The 17,512-nt window shown below is 32.8% G+C and overlaps 1 protein-coding gene across 2 annotated transcripts in view; it reads right to left on the reverse strand.

Annotated features, from left to right (window-relative positions):
* Positions 1-1,821: 1,821 nt before the first annotated feature.
* Positions 1,822-17,512, reverse strand: part of LOC130446367 (transcription factor ETV7) — a 29,750-nt gene continuing 14,059 nt past the window's right edge. The window contains exons 2-3 of one of the 2 annotated variants that reach the window (XM_056782586.1): positions 8,300-8,469; positions 1,822-4,256 (exon numbers count right to left, since the gene is read on the reverse strand). In XM_056782586.1, coding sequence (XP_056638564.1) covers positions 4,036-4,256; positions 8,300-8,417 — 339 coding nt within the window. In that variant the 5' untranslated portion in view covers positions 8,418-8,469 and the 3' untranslated portion in view covers positions 1,822-4,035. The remainder of the gene's footprint in view (positions 4,257-8,299; positions 8,470-17,512) is intronic. The other variant, XM_056782587.1, reaches the window with a different exon arrangement.

Here is a 17,512-nt window from a genome sequence, read left to right on the forward strand (position 1 = left end):
TTAAAACTTTTTAATGCAAGAAGAAGTAAGCTGCATAGCCCCAGACAGGTAGCTGTGCAATATCATTGCTACCTGACTGATAGATAATTCGAGGTATATAATAGATCAATTGGTCAAAGTGTTACCGAGATAGATTGACGGCCTTTACGCCCTAGCTTATCTCATTTACTTTTTTTTTCAAATACCATTCACCTATCTTTTTACACACCTCATATTTCTGAACCTTTATGCGTAATTAGGTCGGGATTAAGATTTATAAGGCCCGGGGCTAAAATAATGACGGGGCCCCCTTAAGGAATTCGAAAACCCGGAAAAATTCACAAAATAATATCAATACGTTAGATTTGTGGTATTAACACATCAAGAAATACAGAATGATTTCCAAATGATGGGACCCTCTTGGACCTGGGGCCCGGGGCTATAGCCCCCCCAAGCCCCTAGCTTAATCCGGCTCTGTGCGTAATTGCTACGGGGCAAGGGTAGCATCAGCAGCATAGTAGTTGACATCAGCTACACGTGTACTGTTTCTATCAATCTTGTTTAATTTTTTCATTTCACCTAAGACTTGTCTAGTTTGGGAAACGCCGTTATAAAGAATTCGTATTTTAATTGAGAGTTTTCGAGCTTTGATAGAAAAGGAATACATATTAATTTGAATATTTGAAGCAGGGACGGATCCAAAGATGTGTGTTGAGGGGAGGCGACAGTAAAGAATTATAAAAAATGTCATGGTAAGGTGGCAATCGTAAAACAATTTTATTTTTTTCTTCGGCCAACAAATTAATATTTCGTTCCCTTAACCACTGTTGTATGTCCGGTTTTCTTGTGGAACTTGTGGGACACTGGTCTAATTTTCTGGAATGGTAGGATGCAATGACGCGTTTAGAAATGATTGTTCTTCAGATTGAATAACGTAAATAGACAGTTTAAATTTAGTTCCATGAATATCACAGCCACTTTTAACAATAAAATTTATTTTAAAATAGAGGATAGTCAATGTATAACATAACTATAATACCACATATTAAAGAATAATAAAAATTAAAGTACATGTTTAACATGCGCTATTATACAGTCACATAATTCTTACTGTAAAAGCGCATGTTAGAAATGTAGTTTAATTTTTAATTTTTATCAAAGTAAATGAATAACATAATAAAACAAAAGCTTAAAATAATTATTAATATAAAATTTTTAGAATATAATTATAATAAATTAATGTAACGTGCAGCTGTGTGAACTTGACTTTCTCAGACATTGCTTCAGCCAATACGAATCGTTATAAAAGGTACCACTAGCATCCCATGAGCCGATCACGCGTTTTTATTACTCTCACTACCGACCGGCCAGATTATAGTAGCTTCTAAGTTTTGAATGTTCGATCAGCTCGTTGTCAAGTGACAGAAATATAATAGAAAACTTATCTACAATCTATTTCGATAAAGTTGATTATTAAAAGCTATTTTCCGTGCAAACAAATTCACTTGCTATATATAGATTCATCATATAATACAATACTTATTTCCCAATAAGCTAATATTGGTTTAAGCTGAGATTGATTTTTTAATTTTTATTTATTGTTTTGTACTTTGCTTGGGAGGAGATCGCCACTACTGCCCCACCCTTGCTCTGGAGGCTATCATATTATCTAGGTTTGAATTCTCATTTTCTACTATATTTCGATACGTTTTCTAAGTCATTTTGACGATATAAAATACATGTTTGTTCCACTAGATTGTTTCAAAGTATATTTCAATATAATTAGTGTCTTTTTACAGGTAAAACTTGGGTATGTTTTCAGACCAATAAACAATAACAAAGTTTTTTTAAATCAATATATTTTCAGTTTTATATATATATATATATACATGACTAGGCCAAACAAAATATACAAATAAATCACTTATTACATAGAAGTCAGTCATATTTTACATAATTTTCATAAAACAACAGTTTTAATACTGAGGTAGATGAACATAAAATTAAATCTTTTCTGGTATTATACAAAATCAGAACCTAGAAGATGTCCAATGAACACTGAAGTCCTTATGTCCAGACTCATAGAGAAATCATTTGTATGTTTGTGTTCAAGATACATATAGTCCAGGATACATAGGTTTTCACCTTCGATTTCCATGAACCTGCTTCGATTTTAGGGGTGTGTTCTACCCCAACTAGGGAGTGAAAATTGTTATGTTGAAAATAACCGCGGAAATTGACCAACTTTTCAAAAAAAAATGTTCTAAGCATTTTTTTTGCAAAAATCAATAGATTTTTAGTTATTCACGATTGAAAACTTGGGATTTTCAGTAAAAAAAATATTTTTCATGAATAACTCGAATACTTTTGATTTTACCTGAAAAAGTGTGAGTAAAAAAATGAAGCTTATAAAAAACAAAGAAATTTTTTTAAATTTGGTTTAGGCATAATATGAACTGAGTTATCATTTATTGAAGGTTGAAATTTTTTGAAAGAAAATTTTTTAAAAATTCAACGTCGAGTAACGGAAAGACGGTAAACTTTTCAACGTAATTGCATATAATATTTTTCAAAGTACTTTTAAAAATCTTCAAAATGAGAGTTAGTATAACTCTTTAGTATAAAAGTTATGACCGAAATAAAATCAATTTATATTCTTTTTGTAGAAGAAAACCTCAATTTCAACCTTAGTACCTAAATGGTAATAAAAATATAATGTGATGATTTACTTTATTTACGTACTAATAATGATTTCTGGAAGTTTGAACGATTTAGAATGCTTGATTTCAAACAAAATTATGTTGAAAGTCGAAAAATTATTTTCGAAATTGTTAAAAATTTCATCGTTTTTTCAAAATTTCTGAAAAACTATTAGATATACATAAAATCGATACAGAACAAAAAGTTAAAATTTTTTGTAACAAATATTTTGCTTTATTAAATTTTTTCTAACTGACAGACAACGTCTGGCTGATACAATTTTCGAACCTTTTAAACGTTGCCTTTTAAAAATATGAGTGCTAAAGAAATTTGAAACGTTTATAAACTTATGGGTTATAAAATTCCCCATAAATCTACGTTTTGATCAATTATTTTGCTTGAAAATTATCGGAGATATGTCCAAAAAACGAAATACACCTTACTTAAATTTTGGAGCAGGTAGATTTTGGAAGTATATAAATATTGTAAATTTTTTCATTTTTTTGTTATAAGGGATGATTTATAGGGGTTAAAAATTCTAATTACATAAAATTCAAGTTAGGAGATAAAAAAATGTCAAATTGAAATAAATTAAAAAATTGTATAAGTACGTCAGTAAATATTTTTTTTCAATTTTTTACGAAATAGGGGATAATTTATAGGGGTTGAAAATTATAAATACAAAATATTCAAGTCAAAACAGATGAAAAGATTTTTATGTGAAATAAATAAATCATCACAAAGAGAACAAATACGTCTATAAATATTTTTTTTTTCATTTTTTTTCGAAATAAGGAATGATTTATGATAGTTGAACATTTGGGTTGCAAAATATTTGAGTTAAACACAAACAAAAGAGTCAATTTAATATAAGTAAGGTACCATAAAGTAATTAAATGATATTTTTTAAAATTTTATATTAACCGGGGGTGCTTTATAATGGATATACATGGAAATAAATCAAGTAGGGTTCAAAAATCATAAATAATATATTAAAGCATTAAATAACTTTTATTCAAACCTATTTTTCTACTCATTAAATGCTTATACTTATGATTTTATTGATTTTTTGCAATAAGAGGTAGTTTTCACCCATAAGAGTAATAAGCACGTATCGACAAAGGGGAGATTTTGAAGATAAGGATAAGTCAAGCTTAATTCCAAATTTTCATGCAAATCGATGCAGATTCATGACTCATTTTAACCTTGGTAGCCTGGACTAGTACAGGTTTTGAAATAAATCAGAAAATGCATTTGGGTCTAAGCAATGCCAAACTATTGTTACACTCTCCAATGTTATTAAAGTATAAAAATTCTTCTTAAAATAATAATAAATAAATCCATGTAGCAACCAATTTAACTTCTCGAATACAGAGCTGCGCATAATCTTAACTGGAAATCTTTGTATAGTAATTTACCACCTAAAGGAACTCTGCTGAGGAACATACTGGGTGACATCAGGCAAAGAGCTTTTCCGTTCATTAGGAATCTTGAAGGTGGTATTTCTGGAAGATTGTGTACTGACATCACGTGTCTTAACCATTCCGCAACGTTTTCTCGTGTCCATTGTCTGGGATCTAGAACCAAAACAATATATAATTAGTTTTATAAAATATTTATGTTTTTATTTATTTATAATAAAAGTGTAGAGCAGGTTATGTCTTTCAAATATTTAGGAGTTAACATCAAGATCAATAGGAACTTGAAACAAGAAGTCAAAACGCAAACAACAGCAGCATCTAGGATATCAGGATTCCTTCGAACCGTGATATGGAGGAATAAATTTTTAAGTATCGAAAGCAAAACACGGATATATAAAACTTGTGTCAGACCAGTAATGACATACGCCATAGAAACGAGGGCGGAGACTGCAACTACTAAGCGGATTCTTAGAACGGCCGAGATGAAGACATTACGTTCAATCACAGGGAAAACACTAAGAGACAGAATAAAGAGCAATGAAATTAGAAGAATGTGTGACGTTCCGGATATAGTGAGATGAGCCAGAACTAGAAGAAGAGCATGGAGAGATTATGTCAATAGAATGGACGACGATCGACTGGCGAAAATCGCAAAGGAAGAGAGACCCAATACAAGTAGACCGCCTGGAAGACCACCAAAGCGCTGGTATGAGAGCTGGTCCTCGGAGTCACAACTTAGGGTGCCTCTTTGAAAACACAAGACATAGTCTTAAAATAAGAAGAAGAATATTTATGTCTTTAGATATTATTTCAGATACAATATGGACATAATTTCTAAATTTATAAAAAGTATAGCATACATCTTCGAGGATGTATTTCTTAAAAAATTGTAAGAAATCCACAGTCTAATCCATGTAATGTTTGAATTTACTGTCATTTTACTGAAAGGATTGCAGTGTTTAAGTTAATAGGCATTTGTCAATTAAATCCTGTCAAAATTAGAGCAAGTTGTTATTTCGGTTGTGTTTGTTAGCCAATAATAGTAAACTCGATATGGAAGATGGAACGGGTTAAATGTCTTTTGTCTGATAATTTAGATGTATTTTTTGGGTGGAAATCCAACACAGTTGCGGAGGGTAAATTTTAACGGGAATAACTAGTGAGACTTCAAGCAACATCGTCTCGATCCTACCAACAATACAATAAGTACTAATACAACTATAAACGATGTTATTTCTTTGAACTCGTTAAATGCTGTCAATTCAAGTACCAATAGTAATATAACTTCTTCACTTCAAATTAATAATGCTCACAGTTGTACTTTTAATATTACAATTATAAAATAAAAATTGATAAAAGTTTTGTCGAATTTTTTTATGTCTACGGACGCAAACAAATTTTTGTGTGAAACTCGTGAGTAAAGTAACTTCTTTTCACTCGTAGGAATTGCAATCCCACTCGCGAAAAAAAATATTACTTTACTCACTTGTTGCATAAATACCTATTTTTTACTATAAATAAATATGACCATATTTCTTTGGAAAATTTTTTATAATACTTCTTCTCTTTTTCTTGATAACCAGGACTATCGCATAAAGATTTACAAATATAACACTCCATTTGTTTTGTAATAAAAAACGTAAAAAGTTAAACTGAATTGATACACGTTTTCACTGCAGTAAACTAATTTTAGGCGGGATTTATACTGGGAGCTATTCGCTCATAATTGCTGAATAAGTCTGAAGTAAGTTCTGTAACCATGAAGAGGGAATTTCAAACAAATACATATTTGAATATAAATATGAATTTTAATTTTAAACAACTTTTCTATTAGGGTTTTTATGCAAAAAAAACATACAGTAAGAGTTGGAATGAAAAAAAACTCTTTTTTGACATTTTTAAGCATTTTGCAGCAGAAAGTTTGTCGGAAAATATTAAAGAACATGTTTCATTCTCAATTTTAAAGTAAAAAAAATTAAAATTGAGCATATATTCATCGCAAAACAAAACCACTCGAAATCGTCATATTTAAACTGTCGACCTCAGAAACGCAGTAGGGAATTTGCCGGACACTATGAGAATTTGATTATATATAAAATTACTAAACAATTGGCACGAACTAAACTTTATTTGTATTGCAAAAATTACTCCCTTATATTTGTCATATTCGAGGCGTCGGACAAGCTCAAAGTAGCAGTTATTTTGTCGGACAATTTTTTTTAGAATTTCTTGTCATAATAGCTACCGAATGCATTAAATTTAAGCACATATTTATTACTAAACAACTCGTGAATTCGACATGTTTCGAAATTAACATTGAGCATATATTCATCGCAAAACAAAACCACTCGAAATCGTCATATTTAAACTGTCGACCTCAAAAACGCAGAAGGGAATTTGTCGGACACTATGAGAATTTTATTGTATATAAAATTACTAAACAATTGGCACGAACTAAACTTTAATTTTATTGCAAAAATTACTCCCTTATATTCGTTATATTCGAGGCGTCGGACAAGCTCAAAGTAGCAGTTATTTTGTCGGACATTTTTTTTGAATTGCTTGTCATAATAGCTACCGAATGCATTAAATTTAAGCACATACTTATTACTAAACAACTCATGAATTCGACATGTTTCGAAATTAACATTGAGCATATATTTATCGCAAAACAAAACCACACGAAATCGTCATATTTAAACTGTCGACCTCAGAAACGCAGTAGGGAATTTGCCGGACACTATGAGAATTTGATTATATATAAAATTACTAAACAATTGGCACGAACTAAACTTTATTTGTATTGCAAAAATTATTCCCTTATATTTGTCATATTCGAGGCGTCGGACAAGCTCAAAGTAGCAGTTATTTTGTCGGACAATTTTTTTTAGAATTTCTTGTCATAATAGCTACCGAATGCATTAAATTTAAGCACATATTTATTACTAAACAACTCGTGAATTCGACATGTTTCGAAATTAACATTGAGCATATATTCATCGCAAAACAAAACCACTCGAAATCGTCATATTTAAACTGTCGACCTCAAAAACGCAGAAGGGAATTTGTCGGACACTATGAGAATTTTATTGTATATAAAATTACTAAACAATTGGCACGAACTAAACTTTAATTTTATTGCAAAAATTACTCCCTTATATTCGTTATATTCGAGGCGTCGGACAAGCTCAAAGTAGCAGTTATTTTGTCGGACATTTTTTTTGAATTGCTTGTCATAATAGCTACCGAATGCATTAAATTTAAGCACATACTTATTACTAAACAACTCATGAATTCGACATGTTTCGAAATTAACATTGAGCATATATTCATCGCAAAACAAAACCACTCGAAATCGTCATATTTAAACTTTCGACCTCAAAAACGCAGAAGGGAATTTGTCGGACACTATGAGAATTTGATTATATATAAAATTACTAAACAATTGGCACGAACTAAACTTTAATTTTATTGCAAAAATTACTCCCTTATATTCGTTATATTCGAGGCGTCGGACAAGCTCAAAGTAGCAGTTATTTTGTCGGACATTTTTTTTGAATTGCTTGTCATAATAGCTACCGAATGCATTAAATTTAAGCACATACTTATTACTAAACAACTCGTGAATTCGACATGTTGCGAAATTAACATTGAGCATATATTCATCGCAAAACAAAACCACTCGAAATCGTCATATTTAAACTGTCGACCACCAAAACGCAGCAGGGAATTTGTCGGACACTATGAGAATTTTATTGTATATAAAATCACTAAAAAAATTGGCACGGAATAAACTATAACGAAATAAACGATATTTGTTTTGCAAAAATTGCCCCCTTATATTCGTCATATTCGAGGCGTCGGACAAGCTCAAAGTAGCAGTTATTTTGTCGGACAATTTTTTTTCAAATTGCTTGTCATAATAGCTACCGAATGCATTAAATTTAAGCACATACTTATTACTAAACAACTCGTGAATTCGACATGTTTCGCAATTTCTAGCTCGAAAAAGCAGCACTTTCGAAAAAATTCATTGAGATAAAGTTTGTCGGACTGTAGGACGGGTTCTGACTGTGGACTAGATCTGTTCATATATTTTGTAGAGATTACAACTAAAGAACTAAATGTGTATCCTATTTCCCCAAGGAAACATGTAATAAATTATGTAATATTTTGTGGTAGACTTTTTTAAAACTCACCTCTGGGTAGTTCATCTTCATCGTACGTATGTGAAAGTTCGTTCCTGTAATAAGAAACTCGTTCCCATTCTAGAGGTATACCATATCTGACAGGTGATTCTGCAGCTTGTAGGGTCATTTTAAGATCCTTATCGTAGTAGCCTATTTTGAAGATGTTACTTTTTTAACACCTGCAATAGAAAAATGATATTTAGTACTTTAAGGGGCGGAATCGAAGAGATCTGTCTGAAACTTGAAACCGAAAATTGTGACTGAGTTGTTTGCAGTAAGAGTACAACGTTGTTGTAAAATTTCAAGTGAAGCTTGCGAAAAAAACCAATTTAAACATTTATTTAAATGGCAGTGAATTTTTTACGCATACACGTTTATAGTATATTACGTAATAAGAGTTGTAAGTAAACCATTACGCACGAAGTTAAAAATTTCATGAGTGCGTAATGGGCTTACAACTCGTGTAACGTACTATACTTTTTCTACGCCCATTCATTTTATTCCATTAAATAAAAAACACCGCAATTTTTTGAACTCTATTATAATAGTTTTTAATAACAATTGAACAATTATTGTAAATCGATTGTGCCTTATTATTTAATGAAGATGAATGGTTATTCATAATTGTAGTACTGCTCGGTACATCAGAAGACGAAGATTGATAATTGGTAATTGCCTCCGATATTCGTAATGCGTTGTCTTTTTTATTTTTAAGAGATTGATCTCCCGAAACAATGGCCGGTATATTGCTTTGGTTCCGGCAGCTCAAGATTTCCAGCAATTTTACGTGGTGTATTACCGATTATGTTTATCCCCACAACCTGTTTTATGCATTTTTCATTCCAGTAATTAAGAAATAAAAGAAGCATTCTCCGAAAAGGATTTAACGTTATGCTTGTGTCGCCAATCCTTAAACTTTAGATAGGTAATTTCGTACCTCTCTTTGGATTTTAGTGGTAACAAATTATGTGTGGTAGCTAGAGCTTTTTCTAAAGTCTTCGGTGGAGTTCTCATAATTTCATCACTTTCACTACTATCAGACATATTCGTAGGTAAAGTTGAGAAAATGTTCGGATACAATCATATTTTGTTGAAGAAATTGACAATATAAATGACATGGCATTTATTTTCATAGCATGCTACTTAAGAAAACGTGTTCTATTTTAAGAGAAATTGTATAATGTACTGCCTACATTTAGGGGCATCACTCTTTCAATCCCAAATATATCTCGCTAATGCTAAAAGTTTTTATGTTTTTTAATTGACCAAATAAAGGCTTACACAGATGAAAATTTTATTTTAATTTAATTAAACCAAGAAGTTTAAGTTTTCTTCTCAAAACGCACGTGTATGTTATGAGATCTCATTAATTGATGCTATGCATAAAGTATGTGTCAGATTAGTCGAGTTTGAAAAGCAAGAAACCGCAAAAATGTTTCTACTGATGCTTTGTTTGCTATTAAAAATGATTTTAAACTAATTGAATGGATAAAAATAAGTGATTTATAAAGGTTTTTAACTTATGTTCCCGACAGAAAGACCCAGTTCATGCAATGGAAGAATCATGACTGTTTTATTCCTACATTTATGGGATTGTGAACCTTCATTGGGCTCCTGAACGTCGAACTGTTAATCATCATTAATACTTTCACTTTCTTGTTCAGCTTAGCAAGCTAAGGTTTGAAACTGTAAAAGAGAAATATGACCTTGTTTCAAATAATTGTAGGTTCGCTTGGAGGGTTGGAATGATATATATTGAGAGCGATAACATGCAGTAGCTCAAATAAGCTACTAGGAAGAGTTAGTAAGGTAGTCCTCTGACCCATATCATCCGATAAATGTTCAATAGGTTCTGCAGGTCATGTTAGAGTAGCAATTTCTACTACTTTGAGATAATTCTGTACTACTCCAGCTCGTGAGGGCATAAGTTATCATGCAACTTTTTCTACAAAGACCTCCCCGAATCACAACCAACTCCTTACGAGCTTCCAACTTGATACCAACCCAAACCAGATCAATTTCTCTATCAGTGTTTACTGTTTCGCCACTTTTACACCGAGCTTATCGCTTGCTAGGAAGTCTATACAGTCTCCTACGGTAATGTTACCAAAACTACAAAATCTTTATTTATCATCAAATCAAATAGTGCTCCATTGAGTTTCTCCTCGGTTTGAACAAACTGAAGAAGCTCCTTTCGATAGTCTGGGATAGCTCAATATCAGCAATCGAAAAGTTTGATTGATAAAAGTGAAATAGGGGCTTCTACAAATGTGATTGAAGCTACAATTTCTCATAAAGTACCATGTACAATTCGTACCATTGTTGTAACCTTGGAAAGCAATAAATTCGATATTTATTGTTTATTATCAACCTTAAAGAACCATTGAGATACAGACAAACAATTATTAATTAATGTTTCCTTGTAATAGCAGTGGTTGTTAGACGCGTAGAAAATTGGCGGTGTCTCAAGCACGATGTAATTTTTTCAAAGACAATCTCAGGAAATGTACGACGTCCGCAACCGTCTTTTGTTAATTTTTCCCTTAACATAAACTGAGGAAGTTCTTAATGAACGTTGTGAATGCATGTTTATAATGCCTTATTATCTCTTAACAATGAACAAAGAAACACTGGGTGCTGCTACCGTCTCGGTGAATAATGAATATGTATTTTTTTTTTCAATAACTATTTGAAAAAAATTCACACGAAATAAAAATTTTGTTATAAAAAGTTGGGTAACAAGATCAGTCATTCGGTGTTTACCAAATGGAAATTTCCATATCAAAATCATGTCGAAAGTAAGATCTCGTTATGGAAACTTCAATTTTTCGTTGTCCAATGTAGTCTGGAAATGGGGGGAGAGAGAAAGATGTAAGATGCAGTTTTTCGAAGAGGAATAATAATTTACCAAGCGCTGGACATATTTTCGTTAGTTCTTATAGATACCGGTCCATAATACAGCGTGTCGGCAACGGAGCCCTTTTTTAAGAATTTTTGGTATGTCTTCCACACTTGAATTGAACTATTTGGTTGCGGCGAGTTCGGAAATTGTTTTTGAAATTCGGTGAATATAGTTTCGTAATCGGTGCTCGTACACAGATACGACGTGAAAAAATCTCTTGAAGCGTTAACTTGTAGGTATCAATTATTCATTCTAAAAACGCATTCACTCGACGAGCACGTGTTATCATAACACAGACCCAACTATCTGAAGCACGAACTTGTTTTGTTTGAACCTTTTTCGATAATTTCGCCGACTTCTGCTTGAATTACCAACTAAATTCTTATTGGAATAAATCCAATTCTGGAAGACATAAAAATACACTTCTTGTGGTTACTCAGATTAGAGAAGTGAAAAATCTGAGGAAAGGACTTGACACAAAATGAGGAATCATTCAAATTGATCAATTGCTATATCGAATCTTGATATCTATGTCAGTTGTCCTGAGACAACAGTTTATCAAAATGACGGCAAAGTAATTAGGACTTCTTTTACAGTTTGACGGGAAACTTGAAACCTAAAATACTACGGAACACATTCATAAAAGGCTCAAGATATTTCGTCTTGACTACCTGCAAAACGGCAATAATCTCTGAAAGCTGTAAATTGCAAAAGTAGTGAACAGTACTGAAAATATAAATTATTTCGTCTATATGTCATATTTACAACTAAAGTTGATTTGAAAAGCATCATTTTTATGATTTAGAAGCCCCAATATGAAATAAAATGTTTAGCATTTCTTCTAAAATATAATTTTTGGTTTGTTATTTATATAGTTTTAAATTTAGCCGAACAACTTTCTTAGAGAGGATTAAAATTTCTATCCCAGCATAAGATTTACACTTCTGTTTTATTTGTATAGTCTTGTGGTTGTACCACGCAAAATAATGATAAATTGGCAATTTAACCGTGCATATGGAAAGGTTAATATTATTTAAATGTACATGAAATTTAAAGTATGTGTTCTAAGTGTTCATTTACGACCAAAATTAGAGAAGCAACAAGAATTTTCAAGCAATAGAATAATGGAAGTATTAAGGTAGCATATAAAACTTCAACTGGAAGAAAAGCCATTCAATTGGACGGTACTATGAAACTGATCCGGAGAAAAGTGCATTTATTTTGGTTATAGAAGAATTAACATTAATGAAAACGAAAATTTGCCAAATTTGTTACATTGCTTGCTTATTTAATTAATTAATTACCCTTACTTTGTTGCATTGAGCTCACAGATTGTATAGTAGGGTGCATCGAGCGTACATTTGCATGTATAAAGACCGTATCTTCAATCCCTGTATTTGACTTGAAATGTTTATTACCGTAAATGAAAGAAGAAAAATTATAAAAGAGTTAACAAGAGATTGACAAAGAGTTAATACTTTCTCATCAATGCGATTATAGTCATAGTCTCCTAACCTAACCTAACCATTCTCAAACTAAAAGGCTTTTTTGTGGAAAATTCAAAATATGTAAGTTTCTAATTATTTTGAAACTAATACCAAAAATGGTGGGTATTTTCTTAGAAAAAATAATTTTTTCTACCAATTTTTATTCAATATTTTATATAATATTGAACATTTGCTCATTTTGGAAAATTTTAGATGTTGCTGATTGTTTTTCGATTTGTCTTAATGATAATAATTATTCAAACTTTTGTATGTTTGCTCTTTAGCTCTTTGCTTCAAATTTTCTTGTGCGCACAACTAACAATCTTTGGGATTCGACACAGTTAGTGTGCGCTCCTCGCACCCCACCGTTGCCAATTCTCAACACTAAAGGTCTAATTAAACTACACCATTAAAAGAAACAAAATTTATTGTGAGAATAATAAGAAATGGGTACCCAGTGGTGCCACACATCATTTTATTTGTATTTTATCGTTAAAGCAATAGTGTAAGAGTATGTATTGATATTTAGTCAGCCTAGACCAGTTACATGCATAAACAAAATATTGCGTTACCATAGCAACGAACAATAAATTATTAGAAGTGTCAGTGTAAAGTTTGACGTCAAAAAAGTAAACCAGAGTTACGCAATAAATTAAAAGAAGAAAGATGTCCACCGAAATTGTGAAAATCGAAAAATTAAAGTATCGAGCCATCATCAAGTACTTGTATTTAAAAGGCAAGCTTCAAAAGAGGTAAATTTTCCATTGAAGATGATGACCGATCGGTAAGGCCAGTTTCTGTGCCAGTCTCCGAAAATTTCGATGCAGTTCATAATATGATTTTATCAGACCGTCGAATTGTGCTAAAACGGATATCCGAAGCACTGAATATTTCATACGAATGAGATCTACGATCAGAGTGTAGAACAAGTGATGTCCTTCAAATATCTAGGGACAAACATAACAAGCGATAGAAATCTAAAGAAGTAAAAGCACAAACAACGAAGGCAGTATTAATATCAGGATACCTTAGAGATTTAATTTGGCGGAATAAATACATGAGCACAAAATCTAAAATTAGAATATATAAAACATGCGTAAGGCCGGTCATGACATATGCAATAGAAACTAGAGCGGAGAACACAACCATTAAACGGCTCCTAAGAACAACAGAAATGCGGACTCTGAGATCAATAACAGGACATACGTTACTCGATCGGAAGAAAAATGAAGAAATAAGGGACATGTGCGATATTCAGGATGTAGTAAGATGGGCAAGGAGCCGCAGAAGAGAATGGAGAGACCATGTTGACAGAATGACAAATGAACGGTTAGCAAAAATTGCAACTCGACCTCCTGGACGACCACCTATAAGGTGGTATGAAAGCTGGTCCTCGGCATCCCAACTACTCCTGGCAAACCCTTGATGAAAATACAGGACCTAGTCCTAACGTAAAAGGAAGAAGAAGCGTTCATCATATAGTTTACGTCAATTTGGGCATGAGAAAAATTGCAGCAAAATGGATGCTCAAATGTTTGAATGTTGACCAAAAGCGTGCAAGGGTAGAAGCATCGCGTTCGATATGTGCTCGATTTGGAAACAATGTAGACTTCTTAAGCCGAATTGTTACTATGGATGAGACTTGGGTACATTCCTACGATCCAGAAACAATTCAACAATCGATGGAATGACGACACTCTGGTTCTCCAAGACCTAAGAAGTTTCGTGTCTAAAAATCTGCTGGAAAAGTTCTTGCTCCAGTTTTTTGGGATTGCCATGGAATAATCATGATTAATTTTTTGGATAAGGGTAGAACAATAACTGGAGATTAATATTCGTCATTATTGACCACTCTAATGACAGTGAAAGCGATGATAAGAATAACTCTTTTGATTCTGAAGATGATGAAATGTAATAGCTGTATCTTTTTTGTATGGATATGTAATCACGTAAATAAATAACTAGAAGAAAATATTTATATCTTACGATAATGTCTTTTTAAATTTTATTTTATTTGTAGTAGTACAGATCCTATTAATAATAATAATCAACTTTGACATATATTTATTCCTGATTTGTTGCCAGGTATGGAACCTTTTTGCCCCAGTGTGCGACGTTTCGAGCTAAATCTCGTTATGGGTTAGGACCCGCTTCAGATGATAGGAGATATACGCTGATTGACGTTATAGTTTTCGAAAAGGCTTTTTGACACAAATCACAAACACCTTCGGTAGAAGCGGATAAGTTATCGTTAAAAAATAGCTCCTTCTATTCAATAATATTTTAAGATTCATATCAGCTGGTTTGAATAAACGGAATTATCACAACTCATCTAAAATTGATTCGATTATGGTAGCAAAACAACATAAAGGTTTGAGGAGTTAAAGTTTTGAGAAAATTGTTTATTTTCAACTGACTACATACAGTTACTGGAAGAGTGAATACCAACTGTCAGGAAGTTTCATATTATCTTAAAATAAACATACTTTAGAAAACCAGTCTTTTATCAAAATGCATTCTGTCATAAATTGAAAACCTCCGTTTTTGTGTATTTAGATGAAAACACCACAAAGAGCACCATTTCTTTGTTTAGAGTAAAAAGCATTTTGCGTAAACGGGCTTATATCTTTTATTTAGACAAGAAGCATATGGATATAAAAGAACGTCGTTAGTATACAGAGCCGCATCCACTTCAATATATCATTGTCAATCTTAGAAAAAACAATGTTTAAAATTTTTCCCATTACCTATACGTACATCATTTTATTTATTATTTGTTAAATATTGAGTGATTTTTTTGCTGGTATCTTTTTGGCAACACTGTTTTTGACAGATCACGCGTGAATGGTGTCTTGTGTCATTGTCAAACTTGTTCAGTTTGGTCTATAAACGATCAACGCTTGCAAATTATTGAATTGAATCAAAATTCATGCTCGGTTAAGAGAGTGCATCGCGAATTTCTTCCAATTTTATGGGCAGTTTGGTCGGCATACTGAGGGAACTATTCGGAAGCTTGACTAAGTTTCGAACCACTAACACGCAAATGTACAGTGAGGACCGAAGAAAATATTGCGGCTGTATCCGCCAGTGTTACTGATGACCGTGAAATGTCGATTGGTCGCCGTTCGCAGCAATTGGGCCTCTGTTACTCCACTACGTGGAAAATTTTGCGAAAGGATTTGGGTGTAAAACCTCATAAGATACGACTGGTGCAAGAATTGAAGCCATACACTCTCCCACAACGTCTAACATTTGGTGAAGGGGCGCTGGCAAAGTTGGAGGGAGATTGTGTTCTGCGACTCATTTCTGGTTGAACGGATACGTCAACAAGCAAAATTGCCGCATCTGGAGTGAAGATCAGCATTGCAAGAGCTACCAATGCATCCCGAAAAAGTCACTGTTTGGTGTGGATTATGGGTCGGTGGCATCATAGGGCCTTACTTCTTCAAAAGCGACGATGGTCGAAACGTCATTGTTACTGTGTGATTATTGACGATTTCTTTTGCCCAAAATAGAAGAATTTAACATGCATGACATGTGGTTTCAACAAGACGGTGCCACATGACACACGGCACGCGAAACAATGGCCAAATTGAGAGCCGTCTTCATCTTACGTTTGGGGCCCGTCAATTAGCGGCCTAGATCGTGTTATTTAACGCCTTTGGACTATTTCTTTTAGGGCCATGCTAAAGCTAATGTCTACAGGGATGAACCAGCAACGATTGACGCACTGGACACCAATATTGAAACATTTATTCGTGAAATACCGGCCGATATGGTGAGAGAGTGTGCCAAAATTGGACCTTGCTCAAAGCGGAGCCGCGGCCCCACATTTCTATAAAGTCATTTTCAAATATTAAATTATACTGATCGTTCTATCAATTCCAATTAAATACTAAATCTATTTAAAGTACTAACATAGAGCAGAATTTTTAAACAATAAAAAAATTCTGGTTAGAGAAAAATTATTATTATCGAATTTATTTTTTTAAATGTGGCCTTTTCGTACCTTTATACCTCCCAATTATACCAATTTTATGTACCTAATCCCTTTTTTTATTAGAATCTCAACAGATGACAGGTCCTGTAGAAATTGATGTTTCATTGCTTGAAATAAAGTTGTGAACCTCCAAAATTGTTTAAATATCAAATATGCGGTGCCTTTAAATGAAAGAAAGTAAATGTGTCTTAAGACTGTCCTGTGTTGTATAAACACACGTCCTTATCGACAATAACTGTTTTAGCACACCCTCGACAGGAAGAAACATTATCGAGGATCGCACATAGCGGTTGTAAAATATCACCAGCTGTTCTGTTACAGTTTAATCTGTCTTTACAGCTGCTTTACCTCTTTTCCATTAATTTTAGGGATGGATAATACAACATGTCTTGGCTTCCTAGATGAACTATGCGATAAAAAAGCTTTTTGGAGATGTCAAAAGTGAATGATTTCGAAGTTTTGATTTATGCGGTTCTATTTTAATAGCGTTGTTCATGTGGGTACTTATCGTTTTACAGGATCGTTAATTTCAGAATAGATTTTTTTGTTTTCTGATAATTCAAGAAAAGAATGTTTCTAGTGCCCAAGTATTTCCATGATATTCCAATTATAGTTAAAAATGAAGCTTGATAAGCTAGATAACGGGACTTACTTCGTCATGTCATTACGGAACGTAAACTTTACGACGGCATTGTACGAAAAATCTTTCCAGAAAAACTCATATGAAGTGGTAGAAACTCTTTATTAGAAAATGATAAAACAAAATATAATTCAAATTCCTATTTATTAACGCTGTCTCCGCGGTGCTCCCCGTAGATCGGATATTCACATTG

Source organism: Diorhabda sublineata, chromosome 7 (assembly GCF_026230105.1).
Source record: "Diorhabda sublineata isolate icDioSubl1.1 chromosome 7, icDioSubl1.1, whole genome shotgun sequence".
Classification (NCBI taxonomy): domain Eukaryota; kingdom Metazoa; phylum Arthropoda; class Insecta; order Coleoptera; family Chrysomelidae; genus Diorhabda; species Diorhabda sublineata.